Source organism: Salvelinus fontinalis, chromosome 29, assembly GCF_029448725.1.
Source record: "Salvelinus fontinalis isolate EN_2023a chromosome 29, ASM2944872v1, whole genome shotgun sequence".
In the NCBI taxonomy this organism is placed as follows: domain Eukaryota; kingdom Metazoa; phylum Chordata; class Actinopteri; order Salmoniformes; family Salmonidae; genus Salvelinus; species Salvelinus fontinalis.
This window is the reverse complement of record NC_074693.1, coordinates 31182450-31207026: the sequence shown is the minus strand read 5'-3', so window position 1 is coordinate 31207026 and position 24577 is coordinate 31182450. Positions and strand designations below refer to the sequence as shown.

The 24577-nt window shown below is 43.0% G+C and overlaps 1 protein-coding gene across 1 annotated transcript in view; it reads right to left on the bottom strand.

Annotated features, from left to right (window-relative positions):
• Positions 1-235: 235 nt before the first annotated feature.
• Positions 236-24577, bottom strand: part of col23a1a (collagen type XXIII alpha 1 chain a) — a 343709-nt gene continuing 319367 nt past the window's right edge. Inside the window, exons 20-32 of the mRNA XM_055889037.1 lie at positions 22386-22430; positions 22100-22180; positions 19697-19750; positions 19530-19595; positions 19398-19424; positions 19251-19310; positions 16746-16817; positions 16608-16634; positions 16462-16515; positions 6701-6787; positions 6413-6505; positions 5506-5544; positions 236-3539 (exon numbers count right to left, since the gene is read on the bottom strand). Coding sequence (XP_055745012.1) covers positions 3537-3539; positions 5506-5544; positions 6413-6505; positions 6701-6787; positions 16462-16515; positions 16608-16634; positions 16746-16817; positions 19251-19310; positions 19398-19424; positions 19530-19595; positions 19697-19750; positions 22100-22180; positions 22386-22430 — 708 coding nt within the window. The 3' untranslated portion in view covers positions 236-3536. The remainder of the gene's footprint in view (positions 3540-5505; positions 5545-6412; positions 6506-6700; positions 6788-16461; positions 16516-16607; positions 16635-16745; positions 16818-19250; positions 19311-19397; positions 19425-19529; positions 19596-19696; positions 19751-22099; positions 22181-22385; positions 22431-24577) is intronic.

Here is a 24577-nt window from a genome sequence, read left to right as displayed (position 1 = left end):
TCCTCTGCTCTGAATAATGCAGTAGGCCTACATTTCCTAATGCAAAATACATATTCCTCCTAATTATAAACCTATATAGCCTATTTTTATAACTAGAGGAGGGTAACTGAACTGATCAATGTGGAGACAGTCAGCCTTTGTGAGATTATAAAAATAACTTTTAGTTCTGAGATTTCATTGGAATATAATTGCAGAAAATGGTTTAGAACAAATGACCAGAAGATGTTCAAGAAGGTAACAGTATATTTTAGGGAGTTTATTTCAGTCTACATGTTGAATTGACCAGATTTGGCATAATACAGAGATAACGATAGCAGTTACAAAAATAGCTTAATTCTTTTACAACCAAATACACAACCAAATTAACAAACTCTAATTCATCTAATTATTTTTATGAAACACACCAAACTGTTCTCAGACATTGTGTCAATAATGGATGGCAAATATTCCTTAAAAAAATAAAAACTGATGATATCTGCCAAAGAAATAAACACATGTAATATTGCAGAGAAACATCAGTTTGTTAAAGGGCAATTCCACCACATTTCAACCTTATTCATTATCTCCAGTACCATATCAGTGTCTACATATGTGAAAACAGTGTGTTTCTATGATATGTGGTTACAAAGACTCCCTGGAGTCAAAATCCATCGGTTTAAGCTAGATATATCTTTCTTTTTTTTTTACTCTTAAGGATTACAAAGATGAGAGGAAAGGCGCTTAAAAGAAGAAAGGTGAAAGAAGAAAGATGAGAAGAAAGGTGCTCTGTGATATATCAGGGTAGGATTAAAAGTAAAGAAATATGTGATTTTCAAAACCTGCAATGAATTCGTAGCCAGAAAGGGTATTTTCTTGCTCCCTACACCACAGCAAATCTCATAGTGTTTGAATATCATTCTTTTTAAATGTGTCATAGGGTAGAACGTTTTTACTTTATATTTTTTTCTACAAAATGTAGAAATGCGCTGTTTTCACATATGTAGACACTGGCATTGTGCTGGAGATAATGAAAATTAGGTTGAAAAGCACTGGAATTGCACTTTAAGGAAGGCACATTGCTGCATACATTATGTCCAATACTAAATTACCTTTAAGGTAGGCACATTGCTGCATACAGTACGTCCAATACTAAATTACCTTTAAGGTAGGCACATTGCTGCATACAGTATGTCCAATACTAAATTACCTTTAAGGTAGGCACATTGCAGCATACAGTATGTCCAATACTAAATTACTTTTAAGGTAGGCACATTGCTGCATACAGTATGTCCAATACTAAATGAGAATGAAAAAGGAAACAAATATGATTGATCACCACATCCTAGTTGGAAATAACACATTGTGAATGAAAATACTGAAACTTGTGCATTAGTAAAGTACAATATAATGAAAGAATTGCTTATTAACTTCCATAGTCATACATTTCATAGCATAAATGTAGTATAATGAAACTCACAAGTTATAAGCTCCTTATATCAGTCATGTGCTGTTGACATTGAAATGGTGTGTGTGTGTGTGTGTGTGTGTGTATGTGTGTGTGTGTGTGTGTGTGTGTGTGTGTGTGTGTGTGTGTGTGTGTGTGTGTGTGTGTGTGTGTGTGTGTGTAGGGTTGATAGAGAACCATACAAGAAGACTAAACACAGAGTGATCGAGCACCAAGAAGATAGATCTCCAAAAGACAATCCATAAAGTTAGAAAGAAATATGTAAATCAGAACAAAACCGTCAAATGAAAAGAGATCAAAATCTGTCTTTCATGATGTGATAATGTATAAAAAAATAAGTAGGTATAGTTAAACCAACCAACAATGACTACCTTTTTGTCAAGGTGTGCCAATGTGTACCAATGAATACAACTATTGTTAAATCAATGACTTTGGGTACATTATTGTACTTCAGTCCGAATGTACTAAACTCATTGGTTAAGACAAACAAACAAACAATAACATTTTATGTCAGCAGCAAGAGTCCATACTGTTGTTCAGAAAACAGTATTTCATCTAAATGTGTTTTTAGCTAAGGTTAAGTGATAATCCTTCAATATACTTCAAAACTGTACTGTCAACACTGTCAGAAAATACTGATGTGATATTTCTAATTGACTTATGTCTGATAAAAGCCAAATTAATCACAAAATGACTTCATATTCAAACCTTTTGTTCAACTTCATTGATGGAATCCTGCATATTTCTGAATACTGCAAATTGCTCCAGTTCTGAATTTGAATTTAACACAATGAACTCAGTATGCATCTGTATATTATACAAACACGTCCATGCACAGGAATGCAAATGTAACTCAACTAGAATAAAATAAAACATCACACTTGTCATCACTGCCAATAAGCCACAAGTAAATGGAAAGACTGTTAGAGACTTAAAGATTTCTCTTCGCAAACTACATACCTCAGTAAATGATTGCCCTAGTGTGCTGGTATGGGAGAGGTTTTCATGATGCTATATAATGCTGTGACTTGTGTTGATCATGCATTTTATTAAATGGAAACACAAAATAAAGATGTCATAAAAACACTTTCATCATATCCACAAAATTGTATTACTACTACCACTACTATTATTATTATTGTTATTATTATTATGTGACATCATAGGTAAATCCTTGCCTCTGTAGCCCAGAACCAACAGTGAGTGTGATGAATTTATTGGTGAGATCACTCTTCAAGTGAAGGTGGAAATGCAGTGTTCTGTGTCGCCCCCTCCTGGTGTGTTTCCATAACACAGGATCTCAGTATTCCGAATGGAACTGAATGGCACAGAACCGTTCCGTCACTCTCTAGAGGTTGTCTGTCCTTTGTGCTCTCATGTCTGTCTGTCTCTCCCATGTCTTCTCTCTGTCCTCCAGACCTGCTCTCCCCTCAGGGCTGTGAGAGAGTGAGACATTTGCGTTTGAGCTTCTGTCTCCTCCTTTCAAAAACAGAGAGAGGAGAAGAGAGCACTGACCTACACTCCTCTGTCTATAACACCAGGAGGTCTGTCCATCCATGGGACCGAGCAGAGAGGAGCAAGCACACACCCCCAGGCAGCAACAGGGCCAGGCAGCAACAGGGCCAGGCAGCAACAGGGCCAGGCAGCAACAGGGCCAGGCAGCAACAGGGCCAGGCAGCAACAGGGCCAGGCAGCAACAGGGCCAGGCAGCAACAGGGCCAGGCAGCAACAGGGCCAGGCAGCAACAGGGCAGACGAGACTCCATTAGTAAGGCAGTCATTACCCACTCTCCCTATTCATCAACCCTCCAGCAACATGTGTGTCTGTCCGTCCATCCGCCCATCAGTCTGTCTGTCTGTTAGGTTAGGAGTCTGTTTGCTCCTATATTTCTCGTACCCGTTGTTGCTCTAAGATGGCTGTGTTCCATTTACTACATTTTACTTCACATCTAAAGTCTGTGTTTTTAAAAAAGCTCAATATATTATATAAAACGTTTCCATAAAAAGGCAAAAAATAACAAAAAAGCAATGTAGTATTCAGTTGCAATATATACCATATCAATATGTACAGTGGCCACGCTTGATGTTAGTCATCACTGCAAGAGAAGGAAAGCAGGGATTATAGTGGGGCTCACAGGTCAAGAGGTCACAGATCAAGAACACCACAAAGGTTACTAACGTTAGCAAAGTCACTAGGGCTCTATAATACATGCTTTGTACTTCATCCTAATCATACTCATAAGAGGATTATTATATAACATACATGTTATAATCGTACCCCAATAATATTTATTTATTGAGCTTAATACATGCTAATTGGTACAGTAAAATAAGCTGAGTTGGTTGGGGGAAGATCATTGCATTTTTCACTGTTTATCTTGAAATTCTGGTTTGATTGACAATGTTCTCTCATTATATTGCAAGTGGTTGCAAATGAATGTACTACATATTACTCAGGCAGGTATTAATGAATGTACCACATATTACTCAGACAGGCTTTAATGAATCTACTACATATTACTCAGGCAGGTATTAATGAATGTACTACATATTACTCAGGCAGGTATTAATGAATGTACTACATATTACTCAGGCAGGTATTAATGAATGTACCACATATTACTCAGACAGGCTTTAATGAATCTACTACATATTACTAAGGCAGGTATTAATGAATGTACTACATATTACTCAGGCAGGTATTAATGAATGTACTACATATTACTCAGGCAGGTATTAATGAATGTACTACATACTACTCAGGCAGGTATTAATGAACATGCTACATATTACTAAGGCAGGTATTAATGAATGTACTACATACTACTCAGGCAGGTATTAATGAACGTGCTACATATTACTCAGGCAGGTATTGATGAATGTACTACATATTATTCAGGCATGTATTAATGAACGTGCTACATATTACTCAGGCAGGTATTAATGAATGTACTACATATTACTCAGGCATGTATTAATGAACGTGCTACATATTACTCAGGCAGGTATTGATGAATGTACTACATATTACTCAGGCATGTATTAATGAATGTACTACATATTACTCAGGCATGTATTAATGAATGTACTGCATATTACTCAGGCATGTATTAATGAATGTACTACATATTACTCAGGCATGTATTAATGAACATGCTACATATTACTCAGGCATGTATTAATGAATGTACTACATATTACTCAGGCATGTATTAATGAACGTGCTACATATTACTCAGGCAGGTATTAATGAACGTGCTACATATTACTCAGGCAGGTATTAATGAATGTACTGCATATTACTCAGGCAGGTATTAATGAATGTACTACATATTACTCAGGCATGTATTAATGAATGTACTGCATATTACTCAGGCATGTATTAATGAATGTACTGCATATTACTCAGGCATGTATTAATGAATGTACTACATATTACTCAGGCATGTATTAATGAATGTACTGCATATTACTCAGGCAGGTATTAATGAATGTACTGCATATTACTCAGGCAGGTATTAATGAATGTACTACATATTACTCAGGCATGTATTAATGAATGTACTGCATATTACTCAGGCAGGTATTAATGAACATGCTACATATTACTCAGGCATGTATTAATGAACGTGCTACATATTACTCAGGCATGTATTAATGAATGTACTGCATATTACTCAGGCATGTATTAATGAATGTACTGCATATTACTCAGGCAGGTATTAATGAATGTACTGCATATTACTCAGGCAGGTATTAATGAATGTACTACATATTACTCAGGCATGTATTAATGAATGTACTGCATATTACTCAGGCAGGTATTAATGAACATGCTACATATTACTCAGGCATGTATTAATGAACGTGCTACATATTACTCAGGCATGTATTAATGAACGTGCTACATATTACTCAGGCATGTATTAATGAACGTGCTACACATTACTCAGGCATGTATTAATGAACGTGCTACATATTACTCAGGCATGTATTAATGAATGTACTGCATATTACTTAGGCAGGTATTAAGCCACACTGGACATTCGAATCCCCACTCACCTTGTGCCAACATCCTGGTATGGGCAGTCCATCTTGCCCCTAGTGGTAACAGAACAAGGGAGGGGTGGTTAGTGGTGCAGTTTCATGTCATGTGGGGTGAAAACACCAAAGAACTTTACCATACCACATGTGTAACGGATGTGAAATGGCTAGCTAGTTAGCAGTGGTGCGCGCTAATAGCATTTCAATCGGTTACGTCACTCGCTTTGAGACCTTGAAGTAGTGGTTCCCCTTGCTCTGCAAGGGCCGCGGCCTTTGTGGAGCGATGGGTAACGACGCTTCGTGGGTGACTGTTGTTGATGTGTGCAGAAGGTCCCTGGTTCGCGCCCGTGTCGGGGCGAGTGGACGGTCTAAAGTTAAACTGTTACATTGATGCTGTTGACCCGGATCACTGGTTGCAGCAGAAAAGGAGGAGGTTGAAAGTGGGGTGAGTGTAACGAATGTGAAATGGCTAGCTAGTTAGCGGTGGTGCGCGCTAATAGCGTTTCAATCGGTTACGTCACTCGCTTTGAGACCTTGAAGTAGTGGTTCCCCTTGCTCTGCAAGGCCGCGGTCTTTGTGGAGCGATGGGTAACGACGCTTCGTGGGTAACTGTTGTTGATGTGTGCAGAGGGTCCCTGGTTCGCGCCCGGGTCGAGGGGACGGACTAAAGTTAAACTGTTACACATGCAGTCAGCACATTCACATCCAGACCACAACTCTGCGTAATTTTCATAATAAAACATGCTGATTATAAGATTCCTGTGACAATCCAGCCTGCTGATGTTAGGAGATTACAGATTTCAGAGAGAAAACACATATGGAACAACAGGCTAAGGGAAACAGTGCATGGGATAGAATGAGGGAACAGGCAGACACAGAAAGGTGGAAAGAGGTAGAAAGGTGGGAACAGGTAAAGATACTGTACCAAAGGACAGGGGGGCTCAGGGCCAGAAGGAGGAAGAGGAGGAGGGGTGGACTGTACCCCTTCATCAGAAAGTCCTTTAGTCCCATTAGAACCCTGTCAGCAAGAGCCAACCCACTGTTACACATACTCTGAACATACATCCCTCCCACAGACAGACAAAAACATCCATTGGAAATCATAGAAATAGAGATTAAAAAGGAAAATTGTAAACACAAAGTGGTTACATATTTTATCCAGTCTGGCTCAAATGTCCATACGGTCATGGATGAAAGGTGAAGGTTGACATACCACAGGACAGGGCTGGTCCAGTCCAGGAGGACCCTGCTCCCCCTTCCCGCCCTTCAGACCTCTCTTCCCCATCGTCCCCCGGTCACCCTGCAGAGAGAGAAAGAGCGAGAGAGATAGACTCAGTGAGCAGAGCCTTGCTATTGAGAAATGACTCTTAAGCTGGCTCTTAAGAGAAGACGGGCTATGAGCACACTGCCCTCAAAATGAGGTGGAAACTGAGCTGCACTTCCTAACCTCCTGCCAAATGTATGTGTCACGTTCTGACCATAGTTCTTGTGTGTTGTGCTTGTTTTAGTGTTGGTCAGGACGTGAGCTGGGTGGGCATTCTATGTTGTGTGTCTAGTTTGTCTGTTTCTGTGTTCGACCTAATATGGTTCTCAATCAGAGGCAGCTGTCAATCCTTGTCCCTGATTGGGAATCATATATAGGTGGCTTGTTTTGTGTTGGGGATTTGTGGGTGTTTGTTTCCTGTCTTTGTGTTTTCTATGCACCAGCTAGGACTGTATCGGTTTGCCACATTTATTATTTTGTATTTGTTAAGTGTTCACGTTTATCGTTCGTATTAAACATGTTGAGCACTGGCTACGCTGCGTGTTGGTCTGATTCCTGTTACACCCCCTCTTCTAGTGAAGAGAGGGAAGGCTTCCGTTACAGTATGACCATATTAGAAACACATATTTCCTTCAGATTACACAGATCCACAAAGAATTTGAAAACAAACCCAATTTTGATAAACTCCCATATCTACTGGGTGAAATACCACAGTTTGACATCACATCAGCAAGATTTGTGACCTGTTACTACAAGGGCAACCAGTGTAAATACAACCCATATTTATGTTTATTTATTTTCCCTTTTGTACTTTAACTATTTGCACATAATGACATTTGAAATGTCTATTATTTTGGAACTTTTGTGAGTGTAATGTTTACTGTTAATTTTTATTGTTTATTATCTACTTCACTTGCTTTGGCAATGTTAACATATGCCAATAAAGCAACTTCTTATGGCTGGGGGCAGTATTGAGTAGCTTGGATGAATAAGGTACCCAGAGTAAACTGCCTGCTACTCAGGCCCAGAAGCTAAGATATGCATATTATTAGTAGATTTGGATAGAAAACACTCTGACGTTTCTGAAACTGTTTGAATGATGTCTGTGAGTATAACACAACTCATATGGAAGGCAAAAACGTGTGAAAAAATCCAACCAGGAAGTGGGAAATCTGAGGTTTGTAGTTTTTCAAGTCATTGCTTATCGAATATACAGTGTCTATGGGGTCATATTGCACTTCCTAAGGCTTCCACTAGATGTCAACAGTCTTTAGAACCTTGTTTCAGGCTTCTACTGTGAAGGATGAGGGAATGAGAGCTGTTTCAACCAGGTGCCTGGCAGGGTGCCATGAGCTCACTCAGGCGCGCCCCGTGAGAGGTAGCTGCGTTCCTTCTCCTTTCTAAAGACAAAGGAATTCTCCGGTTGAAACATTATTGAAGATTTATGTTAAAAACATCGTAAAGATTGATTCTATACATCGTCTGACATGTTTCTACGAACTGTAATGGAATTTTTTGTCTTTTCGTCTGGACTAAGTGTGCCTGCGCGTCGTGAATTTGGATTTTTGAACTAAATGCGCGAACAAAAAGGAGGTATTTGGACATAAATTATGGACTTTATCGAACAAAACAAACATGTATTGTGCAATTGGGATTCCTGGGAGTGCATTCTGATGAAGATCATCAAAGGTAAGTGAATATTTATAATGCTATTTCTGACTTCTGTTGACTCCACAACATGGCGGGTACCTGTATGGCTTGTTTTTGTGTCTGAGGGCCGTACTCAGATTATTGCATGGTGTGCTTTTCCCGTAAAGTTTTTTTGAAATCTGACACAGTGGTTGCATTAAGAAAAAGTTTATCTAAAGTTTCATGTATAACACTTGTATTTTCATCAACATTTATAATGAGTATTTCTGTAAATTGATGTGGCTCTCTGCAAAATCACCGGATGTTTTGGAGGCAAAACATTACTGAACATAACGCGCCAATGTAAACTAAGATTTTTGGATATAAATATGAACTTTATCAAACAAAACATACATGTATTGTGTAACATGAAGTGCTATAAGTGTCATCTGATGAAGGTCATGAAAGGTTAGTGATTCATTTTATCTCTATTTCTGCTTTTTGTGACTCTTTGGCTGGAAAAATGGCTGTGTTTTTCTGTGACTAGGTACTGACCTAACATAATCGTTTGGTGTGCTTTCGTCATAAAGCCTTTTTGAAATCGGACACTGTGGTGGGATTAACAACTTTATCTTTAAAATGGTGGAAAATACTTGTACGTTTGAGGAATTTTAATTATGAGATTTCTGTTGTTTGAATTTGGCGCCCTGCACTTTCACTAGCTGTTCTCAAGTCGATCCCGTTAGCGGGATATCAGCCGAAGGAAGTTAAATTGAATTGAATTGAGAGAGGGAGAGAGAGTTAGAAAGAGAGAAAGAGACAGACAGGCAGTGTTGGGCACTAGAGTAGCTCCACTACATGTAAGTCAACTAGTCATTTAACTACATTTTGCAGTAGCATGTTGGTAGTTAAACTAAATAAACATCTTCTTAGTCTTTTCAGTAGTTAATTACTTTTTTGACATGTAATGGTGCAGCTAACTATTGGAATCACACACTATATTTTCAACCCCCAAGGCATTTCCTGCAAACCCCCCACAAATTTGTATCATATGACATTTAAGATTTAGATATGATACTTTTCACAAAGTAGTTTTGATGCAGGCCCAGTGAACACATTTTTCAAGGTTACTTTAGTTACTTATTAAAAACGATATTTCTCTTAATGGTAACTTCCTGTAGCTCAACTTCTTCCAGGGTGAAGTAACTGGTAGTTTGGTAAACTATATTTTCAGAGTAGATTCCCCAACACTGAGTATTCCCTGTAGGCCTAAAACACCCAATATAACTGATCACAATCATCAAACAAGAAGATTAGATGAATCAGGTACAAATCCTGGGCCAAGCTTGTATAGTGTAGGTTCAATGACTATATACACTGAGTGTACAAAACATTAGGAACACCTGCTCTTTCCATGACATAGACTGACCAGGTGAATCCAGGTAAAAGCTTTGATTTCTTATTGATGTCACTAGTTAAATCCACTTTAAATCAGTGTAGATGAAGGGTAGACAGTAGACAGGTTAAAGACAGATTTATAAGCCTTGAGACAATTGAGATATTGATAATGTATGTGTGCCATTCAGAGGGTGAATGGGCAAGACAATATTTAATTGCCTTTGATCGGGGTATGGTAGTAGATGTCAGGTGCACCAGTTTGGGTGAAGAACTGCAACGCTTCTGGGGTTTTTAAACTCAAAGGTTTCCTGTGTGTATCAAGAATGGTCCACCACCCAAAGGACATCCAGTCAACTTGACACAACCGTGGGAAGCATTGGAGTCAACATGGGCCAGCATCCCTGTGGAATGCTTTCGACACCTTATAGAGTCCATGCCCCGACGAATTGAGGCTGTTCTGAAGGCAAAAGGGGGTGCAACTCAATATTAGGAATGTGTTTTTAATGTTTTGTACACTCAGTGTATTGTAGACCAGTTGTGTTCATTAAGTATGTACTGCATGTAACACATATTGTTGGAACATTTTGCGAGTAAGCCAACAGTTGTTCATGCTTTAGTATCTCCATCAATGTCATTGTGGAGGAAAAGTAGGCCACCATTTTTGTCAGCACTTACTGGGATTTTGAGGTTGAGAACTCTGGGCCATGCATAATGCAGCACCATAATGCCATTGCCATGACAACATACCTAACAATCCAGATGTTGCAGGAATGAATTCCGTTTCTTGATCACTTGCTGCTGGACACTTGGTGAGATATCCACATCAAAATTGAGAGAACAGCATTGTTTTACAAAGTATCCTGAGAGAATGGCTATTGTCACGAATGCCTCTGCCGTTACTGGTGAGAGGGCTTATTCAACTTCATCATTGCGTGAGTCAGTGCCACTGGAAAGCTTTGAAGGACTACAATTTCCTCCTCATATTGTACAATCTGTGTGTCTCAGTGTGCCTATAGTGTTTTTAAATATATATGAAAAACATGGGTTCACGGTAGGCCTATCACAACATTGAATTTTAAGGAGAAAGCAAGTGCATGATCCCACATGAAATATGGGAGTTCTTTTACATGCTCCGGAGTTAAGAATGTTGTTAGCTTATATCGAGAGACCAAAAAGCGAAACAGATCAACACATAAAAATAATTAGTACTTCTAATTCTGTGGGGGGCACATGAGAATTCTGTCCTTTCAAATAAGCTGTCACGCCCTGACCTGAGATATCTCTGTTTTCTTTATATTTTGGTTAGGTCAGGGTGTGACGAGGATGGGTATGTTAGTTTTTGTATCGTCTAGGGTTTTTTGTATGTCTAGTGTTTTTGTAGGTCTAGGTGATTTTTATGTCTATGGTGGCCTGATATGGTTCCCAATCAGAGGCAGCTGTTTATCGTTGTCTCTGATTGGGGATCATATTTAGGTAGCCATTTTCCCTTTGGTGTTGGTGGGTTCTTGTCTATGTGTAGTTGCCTGTCAGCACTCGTTTGTATAGCTTCACGTGTCATTTTGTTATGTTGGTTAGTTGTTCAGTGTTCATTCTGTTAATAAATAAGAATGTACGCATACCACGCTGCGCCTTGGTCCGATTCATACGACGAACGTGACAGAAGAACCCACCATAAAAGGACCAAGCAGCGTGTTCAGAAGGACATGGGACGAGATTTTGGACGGTAAAGGATCCTGGATGTGAGAGGATATATTGGCAGGAGAGGATCGCCTACCATGGAAGCAGGTGGAGATAGCCCAGGGGGAACGGTGACGATACGAGGGGACACGGTTAGCACGGAAGCCCGAGAGGCAGCCCCAATAAATATTTTTGGTCTGGCACACGAGGAGATTGGTTGGAGTCAGGTTGGAGACCTGAGCCATCTCCTCGTGCTTACCGTGGGGAGTGTGTAAATGGTCAGGCACCGTGTTATGTGTTATGCAGAGATGCGCACGGTGCCTCCAGTTCGCATTCATAGCCCAGTGCGCTCTATTCCAGCTCCTCGCATTTGCCGGGCTAGAATGGGCATCCAGCCAAGACGGATGGTTCCGGCTCAGCGCTCCTGGTCTCCAGTACACCTCCTTGGACCAGGATATCCTGCGTCGGCTCTGCGTACTGTGTTTACGGTGCGTCCTCACAGCCCAGTGCGTCCTGTGCTAGCGCCTTGCACTTGCCGGGCTCAAGTGAGCATCCAGCCAGGACGCATCCATGCTCCAGATCTTCAGTGCGCTTCCACAGTCCAGTACATCCTGTTCCTGCTCCTCGCACTCGCCCTGAGGTGCGTGTCCCCAGCCCGGTACCACCAGTGCCGCCACCACGCATCAGACCTCCAGTGCGCCTCCACAGTCCAGTACAGCCTGTGCCTCTTCCCCGCACTCGCTCTGAGGTGCGTGTCCTCAGCCCGGTACCACCAGTTCCGGCACCACGCATCAGGCCTCCAGTGCACTTCCACAGTCCAGTACGTCCTGTGCCTCTTCCCCGCACTCGCCCTGAGGTGCGTGTCCTCAGCCCGGTACCACCAGTTCCAGCACCACGCATCAGGTTTCCAGTGCGTCTCTACAGTCCAGAGCCTCCGGCGACAGTACCCAGTCCCGAACCTCCGGCTACGGGCCACAGTCCCGAACCTCCGGCGACGGTCCCCAGTCCCGAACCTCCGGCGACGGTCCCCAGTCCGGGGCCTCCGGCGACGGTCCCCAGTCCGGGGCCTCCGGCGACGGTCCCCAGTCCGGGGCCTCCGGCGAGGGTCCCCAGTCCGGGGCCTCCGGCGAGGGTCCCCAGTCCGGGGCCTCCGGCGACGATCCCCAGTCCGGGGCCTCCGGCGACGATCCCCAGTCCGGGGCCTCCGGCGACGATCCCCAGTCCGGGGCCACCGGCGACGATCCCCAGTCCGGGGCCACCGGCGACGATCCCCAGTCCGGACCCTCCCCTATAGGTTCAGGTTTGCGGCCGGGAGTCCGCACCTTTGGGGGGGGTGGGGTGGGGGGTACTGTCACGCCCTGACCTGAGATATCTCTGTTTTTTAAAATATTTTGGTTAGGTCAGGGTGTGACTAGGGTAAGTACGTTAGTTTTTGTATTGTCTAGGGTTTTTTGTATGTCTAGTGTTTTTGTAGGTCTAGGTGATTTGTATGTCTATGATGGCCTGATATGGTTCCCAATCAGAGGCAGCTGTTTATCGTTGTCTCTGATTGGGGATCATAATTAGGTAGCCATTTTCCCTTTTGTGTTGGTGGGTTCTTGTCTATGTGTAGTTGCCTGTCAGCACTCGTTTGTATAGCTTCACGTGTCGTTTTGTTATTTTGGTTAGTTGTTCAGTGTACATTCTTTTCATAAATAAGAATGTACGTATACCACGCTGCGCCTTGGTCCGATTCATATGACGAACGTGACATAAGCATCACAGAACATCACCATTGAACATTCCCAGGTCATCATTGAACATTCCAATGTCAATTGAGTTGGTTGTTGATAAAGTTTTATTAAATGCCTGTGGTATACCATGTATGTCCATTCTAGTAATCCTAATTATATGGTCTGGAAATGTGTACCACCTGAACCAGAACCTGACCCTCAATTAAGACATGAATCCTTTCCGAGACAGCTCCTTAAAATACCTGGGTGTGCCTGTGTAACAGTATAGCTTCCATCCCTCTCCTCGCCCCTACCTGGGCTCGAACCAGGGACTCTCTGCACACAGACAACAGTCACCCTGGAAGCATCGTTACCCATCGTTCCACAAAAGCCACGGCTCTTGCAGAGCAAGGGGAACAACTACTTCAAGGTCTCAGAGTGAGTGACGTCACCGATTGAAACGCTATTAGCGCGCACCCCGCTAACTAGCTAGCCATTTCACATCGTTTACACTTGTAGAGGCACAGTGAGACAACCGGGGTATGTTGTTGGGGCTCGTTGACAACATCCAAAGGAGAAGGTGGAGATACAGTAAAGGAGAGAAAGTTGTAGAAAGGAGTAAACACTCCACATAGACAGACAGACACTCCACATAGACAGACAGACACTCCACATAGACAGACAGACACTCCACATAGACAGACACTCCACATAGACAGACACTCCACATAGACAGACAGACACTCCACATAGACAGACAGACAGACACTCCACATAGACAGACAGACAGACACTCCACATAGACAGTATATTTAAATTACCTCAACACTCAGAATGTTCTTTAAGCAGTCTATTGGTCAGGAGAGACTGAGATCCACGCATAGCAATATATTACTATATGCAGTAAAGTTACCTCTATGGCCACAGTCACTGTATTCACTAGCATTAACTTGAATGCAGAGCCAAACACTATTCTATAACATTAGCATTGAGACTTCTGATACTGAATGGACCCCAGGTCTTGTTTGGATGCATACGCCACCTCAAAGCAGTGATGTTGTTACTATAGAAACAACTACTGTTTCTTCCACTTCCAGATTCCCAGTTGCCACAAATGAGTTGGTCTGAGTGAGGAAACAGCCCCCTATACCCCATACTATACACCCATCCTATAAAAACAGCCCCCTATACCCCAGACTATACACCTCCTATAAAAACAGTCCCCTATACCCCATTCTATACACCCCTCTTATAAAAACACACCCCTATACCCCATACTATACACCCATCCTATAAAAACAGCCCCCTATACCCCAGACTATACACCCCTCCTATAAAAACAGACCCCTATACCCCAGACTATACACCCCTCCTATAAAAACAGACCCATATACCCCATACTATACACCCCTCTTATAAAAACACACCCCTATACCCCATACTATACACCCCTCTTATAAAAACACACCCCTATACCCCATACTATACACCCCTCCTATAAAAACAGACCCCTATACCCCACACTCTTATTATTTGTATTATTTCATTACTTTCATTGAAGGCATAGCCACAAAGGCAAACTAGACTAGCACAGTGGTTGTCACATCACAAAGACTTCAAATACTAGTGAGGGAAAATGGGATTTGAAACACTCATGCAGGCATCATGACGACGATGAGACAGCCTACAGGAAGGAGGTCAGAGACCTGGCATGGTGGTTCCAGGACAACAAACTCTCCCTCATCGTCAGAAAGACAAAGGAGCTGATCATGGACTACAGGAAATGGAGGGCCGAACACGGCCCCATTCACATCAATGGGGCCAAAGTGGGTCGAGGGCTTCAAGTTCCTTAGTGTCCACTTCACTAAGGACCTATCATGGTCCACACACATCAACACAGTCGTGAAGGGGGCATGACAACACCTCTTCCTCCTCAGGAGGCTGAACAAATTTGGCATGGGTCCTCAGATCCTCAAAAAGTTCTACATCTGCATTATTGAGAGCATCTTGACTGACTGCATCACCGCTTGGTATGGCAACTGCTTGGCATCCAACCGCAAGGCGGTACAGATGGTAGTGAGTATGGCCCAGTACATCACTGGGGCCAAGCTCCCTGACATCCAGGACCTCTATACCAGACAGTGTCAGAGGAAAGTCCTAAAAAATACTCCAGCCACCTGACTGCATCATAGACTGTTCTCTCTGCTACCGCACTGCAAGCGGTCCCGGAGCGCCAAGTCTGGAACCAAAAGGCTCCTAAACAGCTTCTACCCCCAAGTCAACAGCTAATCAAATGGATATCCGGACTATTTGCATTGACCCCCTTTTTTGCACACTCACTGGATCCTACCTACACACACACAAAATACACTCCAACACACACACGCATATTGACTCCACAAACACACACTCTCAAATATACACAATTTCCCTCTTTACATACGCTGCTGCTACTCTGTTTATTATATATCATGACTGCCTAGTCACTTTTACCCCGACCCACATGTACATACTGTATTACCTCAATTACCTCAACTACCTCGTACCCCTGCACATTGACTCGGCACTGGTACTCCTTGTATATAGCCTCGTATTTTTTTTATTGTGTTACCGTTTTAGATTTTTTTTGTTATTATTGTTTGCTAATTTTAAAAAAAGCCTTACTTTTAACTCTGCATTGTTGGAAAACAGCTCGTAAGCATGTCACGGTAAAGTCTATACCTGTTGTATTCGGCGCGAATGACAATGATGCTGTGTATTTTGGTGGCCATATTTACAGATCATCCTAGTATATTAACAACTACAGTTCCCTACAGCACCCTAGTAGTGCACTTATGGTCCTTGTGTGGTCATAGGAACCATTACTAATTCATCTCAGATCCCTACCCAATGTTTTATGGTATTAACATGCAGTGATGGAAAAAGTACACAATTGTCATACTTGAGTAAAAGTAAAGATACCTTCATATAAAATGACTGGCGAGTACTTTTAGGTGTCAGGGAAAATGTTTGGAGTAAAAAGTACATTATTTCTTTCGAGGTGAAGTAAAAGGAGTCAAAAATATGAATAGCAAAGTAAAGTACAAATTCCTCCAAAAAACTACTTAAATAGTACTTTAAATAATTTAAGTACTTTACATCCCTTCTAACACATATTGGTTAACCCATCAACTTTAAACTGGCAATACCTAAGTCAATGATGGCAGGTGACTATACATGTACAGCAACACTGAGTATTATGTGTAATCATAGCAGGACTCTGGGCTAGAGAAGAGAAGAAAATGCTCCTCCAACCTTGTCTCCTCTGTCTCCCCGGGATCCCTTCTCACCAATCAGGCCTGGGAAACCCTGTAGAGGGAGGAACAGGTTAGTGTGTGCTTCAGGGAGTTCCCTGTGTCATAGAGTGGCAGGTCAAAGGTTAAAAACACTTCCATCCTTACATCCATTCCAGGCTCCCCGGACTTGCCCTGTCAACACACATTCATGAATGCATCAGTGCCAGCATGACTAAGACCATGAAATGCAATGACTGTAGGCCTGATATACTGAGGTTATCTGATGATGATGGCGTCACCCACCTTCTCTCCTTTTGTGCCTGGGAGACCTACCAATCCTGTGGGACCAGGGGGACCCTGAGGACCGTCCATACCCTGGAGAGGACAGACATACTGTATGTTGGACATCATCATACTGCTGGTCTTCCTCCTCCTAATCTCATACATACACTACCGTTCAAAAGTTTGGGATCACTTAGAAATGTCATTGTTTTTGAAAGAAAAGCACATTTTTTGTCCATTAAAATAACATCAAATTGATCAGAAATGCAGTGTAGACATTGTTAATGTTGTAAATGACTATTGTAGCTGGAATTGGCAGATTCTTTATGGAATATCTACATAGGCGTACAGAAGCCCATTATCGGCAACCATCACTGCTGTGTTCCAATGCCACGTTGTGTTAGCTAATCCAATTTTAGCATTTTAAAAAGGCTAATTGATCATAATAAAACCCTTTTGCAATTATGTTAGCACAGCTGAAAACTGTTGTTCTGATTAAAGAAGCAATAAAACTGGCCTTCTTTAGACTAGATGAGTATCTGGAGCATCAGCATTTGTGGGTTCGATTACAGGCTCAAAATGGCCAGAAACAAATAACTTTCTTCTGAAACTCATCAGTCTATTCTTGTTCTGAGAAATGAAGGCTATTCCATGCGAGAAATTGCCAAGATCCGCAAAACACCAGTCTCAACGTCAACAGTGAAGAGGCGACTCCGGGATGCTGGCCTTCTAGGCAGAGTTCCTCTGTCCAGTGTCTGTGTTATTTTGCCCATCTTAATCTTTCCCTTTTATTGGCCAGTCTGAGATATGTATTTTTCTTTGCAACTCTGCCTAGAAGGCCAGATTCCTGGAGTCGCGTCTTCACTGTTGACGTTGAGACTGGTGTTTTGCGGCTACTATTTAATGAAGCTGCCAGTTGAGGACTTGAGGCGTCTGTTTCTCCAACTAGACACTCTAATGTACTTGTCCTCTTGCTCAGATGTGCACCGGGACCTCCCACTCTTTCTATTCTGGTTAGAGACAGTTTGAGCTGTTCTGTGAAGGCAATAGTGCACAGCGTTGTATGAGATCTTCAGTTTCTTGACAATTTCTCACATGGAATAGCCTTCATTTCTCAGAACAAGAATAAACTGACGAGTTTCAGAAGAAAGTTCTTTGTTTCTGGACATTTTGAGCCTGTAATCGAACCCACAAATGCTGAAGCTCCAGATTCTCAACCAGTCAAAAGTTTGGACACACCTACTCATTCAAGGGTTTTTCTGGAAACCATGTATTTGATACCATTTCACTGAGTCCACTCCAGTCATTACCACAAGCCCGTTTTCCCCAATTAAGGTACCACCAACCTCCTGTGATATATATATATATATATTTATACACACACACAAAAGTATGTGGCCACACCCGTGGCTGACAGGTGTAAAAAATCGAGCACAGAGCCATGCAATCTACAAACATTGGCAGTAGAATGGCCTTACTGAAGAGCTCAGTGACTTTCAATGTGGCACTGTCGTAGGATGTCACCTTTCCAACAAGTCAGTTTGTAAAATCTCTGCCCTACTAGAGCTGCTCCGGTCAACTGTAAGTGCTGTTATTGTGAAATGGAAACATTTAGGTCCCACACAAGCTCACAGAACAGAGACTGCCGAGTGCTGAAGCACGTAGCGCGTAAAAAGCGTCTGTACTTGATTGCAACACTCACTACCGAGTTCCAAACTGCCTCTGGAAGCAACGTCAGCACAATAACTGTTCGTTGGGAGCTTCATTAAATGGGTTTCCCTGGCCGAGCAGCCGCTCACAAGCCTAAGATCACCAAACTCAATGCCAAGCATCGGCTGGGGTGGTGTAAAGCTCTCCACCATTGGACTCTGGAGCAGTGGAAACGCGTTCCCTGGAGTGATGAATCACGCTTTACCGGCAGTCCGAAAGACAAATCTGGGTTTGGCGGGTGCCAGGAGAACGCTACCTGTCCGAATGCGTCGCCCAACATCAGTGCCCGACCTCACTAATGCTGTTGTGGCTGAATGGAAGCAAGTCCCTGCAGCAATGTTCCAACATCTAGTGGAAAGCCTTCCCAGAAGAGTGGAGGCTGTTATAGCAGAAAAGGGGGGGACCAACTCCATAGTAATGCCCATGACTTTGGAATGAGATTTGACGAGCAGGTTTCCACATACTTTTGGTCATGTAGTGTATATTATTATTATTATTGTTATTTATTTTTTGGGATGTCATTTCTTTGTTAAAAAGACTAAAATCACCAGGAATTCAGCTGAAAATGAGTTCACTTTAGTCAATCTGTTTCCAAGTATTCCCACTAATAAAAAAAGATCACTGATGGTGTCCCAATGTAATCAACATATGCAATGATAGTTCTTTTCAATACTCCCCTCTTTTTGGGCTAGTCGTGGTCAATTTGCAGTGTCCCAATTATCATAATTATGTCCGGCCCCCCGACCATCCGCTCCGATTAAAAAGCTGCCCACGGCTGAATCTAGTTGTCTACCCCCGGTCTACAGTATCACTCACCCTCAGTCCAGCAGGTCCAATGTCTCCCTTTTCCCCTTCAGCTCTGTCTCCAGGCTCTCCCTGCATGGGAACACATGATTCTCACTCTACACTCCAGAGCAGCTTCAGAATACAGACATTACTGGAACTCTGGAGCTCTAATCTTACCTTAGGGCCAGGCATTCCATGGTGACCCTGGAAGACACAGAGGTCATATCAGTGCTATGTATCTGAAGGGATTCAGCCGCATCATGTATATTGGGGAACAGAGGGGTGAAGCTGTTATATTCTAACACTCACCATGTACCCTGGAGGTCCGGGGAGTCCTGGGGGGCCGGGAGGGCCCGGCTGAGAAATCATCTGAACCTGAACAGAACACAATCAAGATGATCATATCAATGTCATCCCATTGTCTGTCTGAAGCAGTGTTAAAACCAATGCCCTGTGGGCCAACTTGTTTCTCTTACCAGGTTATCTTCCAGCCTGGAGTCTCCCATCTCTCCCTTCTGTCCGTCTATTCCCTGAGACACAGACAGACAGGGGGATTTAACATCTTCTTACAGCACTCAACAGGTCGTGCCACTCAACTGTCTGTCTATCAGTTTCAGTGTATGACTAGTCTATCTCTACTAACCACTGGCCTAGAGACTCAGTGTATGATTCTAGTCTATCTATACTAACCACTGGCCTAGAGACTCAGTGTATGATTCTAGTCTATCTATACTAACCTCTGGCCTAGAGACTCAGTGTATGATTCTAGTCTATCTATACTAACCACTGACCTAGAGACTCAGTGTATGATTCTAGTCTATCTATACTAACTACTGGCCAAGAGAGACTCAGTGTATGATTCTAGTCTATCTATACTAACCACTGGCCTAGAGACTCAGTGTATGATTCTAGTCTATCTATACTAACCTCTGGCCTAGAGACTCAGTGTATGATTCTAGTCTATCTATACTAACCACTGGCCTAGAGACTTAGTGTATGATTCTAGTCTATCTATACTAACCACTGGCCTAGAGACTCAGTGTATGATTCTAGTCTATCTATACTAACCACTGGCCTAGAGACTCAGTGTATGATTCTAGTCTATCTATACTAACCTCTGGCCTAGAGACTCAGTGTATGATTCTAGTCTATCTATACTAACCACTGGCCAAGAGAGACTCAGTGTATGATTCTAGTCTATCTATACTAACCTCTGGCCTAGAGACTCAGTGTATGATTCTAGTCTATCTATACTAACCACTGGCCTAGAGACTTAGTGTATGATTCTAGTCTATCTATACTAACCACTGGCCTAGAGACTCAGTGTATGATTCTAGTCTATCTATACTAACCACTGGCCTAGAGACTCAGTGTATGATTCTAGTCTATCTATACTAACCTCTGGCCTAGAGACTCAGTGTATGATTCTAGTCTATCTATACTAACCACTGGCCAAGAGAGACTCAGTGTATGATTCTAGTCTATCTATACTAACCTCTGGCCTAGAGACTCAGTGTATGATTCTAGTCTATCTATACTAACCTCTGGCCTAGAGACTCAGTGTATGATTCTAGTCTATCTATACTAACTACTGGCCAAGAGAGACTCAGTGTATGATTCTAGTCTATCTCTACTAACCGCTGGCCTAGAGACTCAGTGTATGATTCTAGTCTATCTATACTAACCACTGGCCAAGAGAGACTCAGTGTATGATTCTAGTCTATCTATACTAACCACTGGCCAAGAGAGACTCAGTGTATGATTCTAGTCTATCTATACTAACCTCTGGCCTAGAGACTCAGTGTATGATTCTAGTCTATCTATACTAACCTCTGGCCTAGAGACTCAGTGTATGATTCTAGTCTATCTATACTAACCACTGACCTAGAGACTCAGTGTATGATTCTAGTCTATCTATACTAACTACTGGCCAAGAGAGACTCAGTGTATGATTCTAGTCTATCTCTACTAACCGCTGGCCTAGAGACTCAGTGTATGATTCTAGTCTATCTATACTAACCACTGGCCAAGAGAGACTCAGTGTATGATTCTAGTCTATCTATACTAACCTCTGGCCTAGAGACTCAGTGTATGATTCTAGTCTATCTATACTAACCTCTGGCCTAGAGACTCAGTGTATGATTCTAGTCTATCTATACTAACCACTGACCTAGAGACTCAGTGTATGATTCTAGTCTATCTATACTAACTACTGGCCAAGAGAGACTCAGTGTATGATTCTAGTCTATCTATACTAACCACTGGCCTAGAGACTCAGTGTATGATTCTAGTCTATCTATACTAACCACTGGCCTAGAGACTCAGTGTATGATTATAGTCTATCTATACTAACTACTGGCCAAGAGAGACTCAGTGTATGATTCTAGTCTATCTATACTAACCACTGGCCCAGAGAGACACGTCAGTGTATGATTCTAGTCTATCAATACTTACCACTGGCCTAGAGACTCAGTGTATGACTAGTCTATCTCTACTAACCACTGGCCAAGAGAGACTCAGTGTATGATTCTAGTCTATCTATACTAACCACTGGCCTAGAGACTCAGTGTATGATTCTAGTCTATCTATACTAACTACTGGCCAAGAGAGACTCAGTGTATGATTCTAGTCTATCTATACTAACCACTGGCCTAGAGACTCAGTGTATGATTCTAGTCTATCTATACTAACCACTGGCCTAGAGACTCAGTGTATGATTCTAGTCTATCTATACTAACTACTGGCCAAGAGAGACTCAGTGTATGATTATAGTCTATCTATACTAACTACTGGCCTAGAGACTCAGTGTATGATTCTAGTCTATCAATACTTACCACTGGCCTAGAGACTCAGTGTATGACTAGTCTATCTCTACTTACCCCTGGCCCAGAGAGACCCATCTCTCCTTTCTCTCCTTTCTCTCCGATTGAGCCTGTCTCCCCCATATCTCCCTTCGGACCCTAACAGGAGAGGAGGGTAGAGTTCAAAGGTGAGGGTAACTTTAATTAACTATGTTCATGATCATCCCAGATAAAAAAAAAAAATGCATTAAATACATCATGTACTGAATGACTGTTCTGTTCAGCGAACATCGAATGATATGCTGATTTAATGAGATTGTGGGATATTCAAAATGTTAACTGGACATTAGTGTGACTACCATACCTTCTCCCCATCCAGTCCAGATGGTCCAGGCAAGCCTAGCTCTCCCTGGAGTAGGGAGGAAAATAACTTAACTCATCCTCAAGAGTCTTCATAGACTTCCAGTGATTAAAACTACAATGCATAGCATTTTACCCCCTCTTTTCTTTCAGAACAGCCTCAATTCGTCAGGACATGGACTCTACAAGGTGTCAAAAGCATTCCACAGGGATACTGGCCCATGTTGATCACAATGCTTCCCACGGTTGTGTCAAGTTGGCTGGATGTCCTTCGAGTGGTGGACCATTCTTGATACATACAGGAAACTGTTGAGTGTGAAAAACTCACCAGTGTTGCAGTTCTTGACTCAAACTGGTGCGCCTGGCACCTACTACCATACCCCGTTCAAAGGCACTTAAATATTTTGTCTTGCCTATTCACCCTCTGAATGGCACACATACATAATCCTTCATCTACACTGATTGAAGTGGATGTAACAAGTGACATCAATAAGGGACCATAGCTTTCACCTGGTCAGTCTTTGTTATGGAAATAATGTTTAATAAACTCAGGATATTGATAGAATGTATTGTAGCAGGCTCAAGGGTGTGGGGTTTCCACGTCACCAAGTTCAATAACAAAACATGCACCAGTAGCACAACTAGAATACAAATGGGGAGTTTATTAGGGATTTTTGTACACTGGGGAATAAGGGGGAATTCACCAATTACTTCACAGTCCACAAGCCGTTCTCCATTATGTTCTCCATCCCTCAGCTCCTGCTTCTGGGCTTGGCTCAGCTGCTTCCCCATTGGCACCTCCGCCGGCTCGGTCTCTGTGGTAGCCTTCTTCGGGGAAATAGAGTACATCACGTGCATTCCATTTCTTTAGCAAATTCACATGGTAAAGCTGGGTCAGATGCCTACATCCCGGCTGTCTGATCCTGTAGTTAACTTCACCCACCTTCTCTATGACTTCATATGGCCCGTTCCATCAGGCCAAAAGCTTACATTCTGAGGTGGGGTCCAACATCAACACTTTCTCCTGGATGAAAGTAACTTCGTTGTAACCCTCTGTTGTACACCCGCGCTTGGGCCTCCTGGGCCTCCTGCATGTGTTCCCGTACCAGGGGCCACAGGGTTGCCATCCGATCTCTCATGTCACCTATGTGCTCCACCAAGGTTCGGCGGGGCAATGGTTGCGGTTCCCAAGCTTCTTTAGCCACGTCCAGCAGTCCTCGGGGTTGGCTCCCGTACAGGAGTTCGAAGGGAGAGAATCCTGTTGAAGCTTGGGGCACTTCTCGGATCGAGAACATCAGGTAGGATAGCAGCTGGTCCCAATTCTTTCCGTCAGCCTCCATCACCTTCTATATCATCTGCTTCAGGGTTCGATTGAATCTTTCCATCAACCCATTGGTCTGAGGGTGATACACTGAGGTGTGCAACTGGATTATTTCATTAGCTTGCATAGATCCTTCATGATTTGTGACATGAACGGGGTGCCCTGGTTGGTCAATATCTCGTCGGGGATGCCTACTCGGGAGAACAGCATGACCAACTCATGTGCGATTCCCTTGGTGGCCATGGTGCGCATGGTAATGGCTTCCGGGTACCTGGTGGCATAATCCAGAATCACTAGTGCCCTCGGTTGCTCTTGGGTAGAGGTCCTACCAGGTCCATTGCGATCCTGCTGAAAGGGACTGAAATAATAGGGAGGGGAATTAAGGGACTGTGAAAACGGGGTTTTGCTGGCACTCCGGGCAACTGCGGCAGTATTCTTCCACTGCTCTCTTCCCCCCTGGCCAAAAAAATCGTGCCTTGATCCTGTCTAAGGTCTTCTCCACCCCTAGGTGAGCCCCAAGAAGGTGGGAGTGCGCCAACTGCAGGACAGACATGCAAAGGGACGGGGCACCGACAACAACTCCGGACATTCGTCATTCTTCTTCACGACCTGATATAGCAACTTCTTCTTTATAGAAAAATAGGGGTAGGTTATTTGACTTACCCCTCCACTGGCTTTCCGTCTACCGCGGTCACCTGCTGGAGAGCGCTGGCCAAGTTGGGATCCTGCAGTTGGGCAGTGCCGAACCGGCCCGCTAGAGGCGAGCTCTGGCGCCACTTCATGGTCCATTGGGAACATGTCTTCCAGACTCGCCACCTCTCCCTGCAGTCTGGCTTCAGAGTCCCCCTCTGAGAGGGGTTTGGTTGATCCTGGGG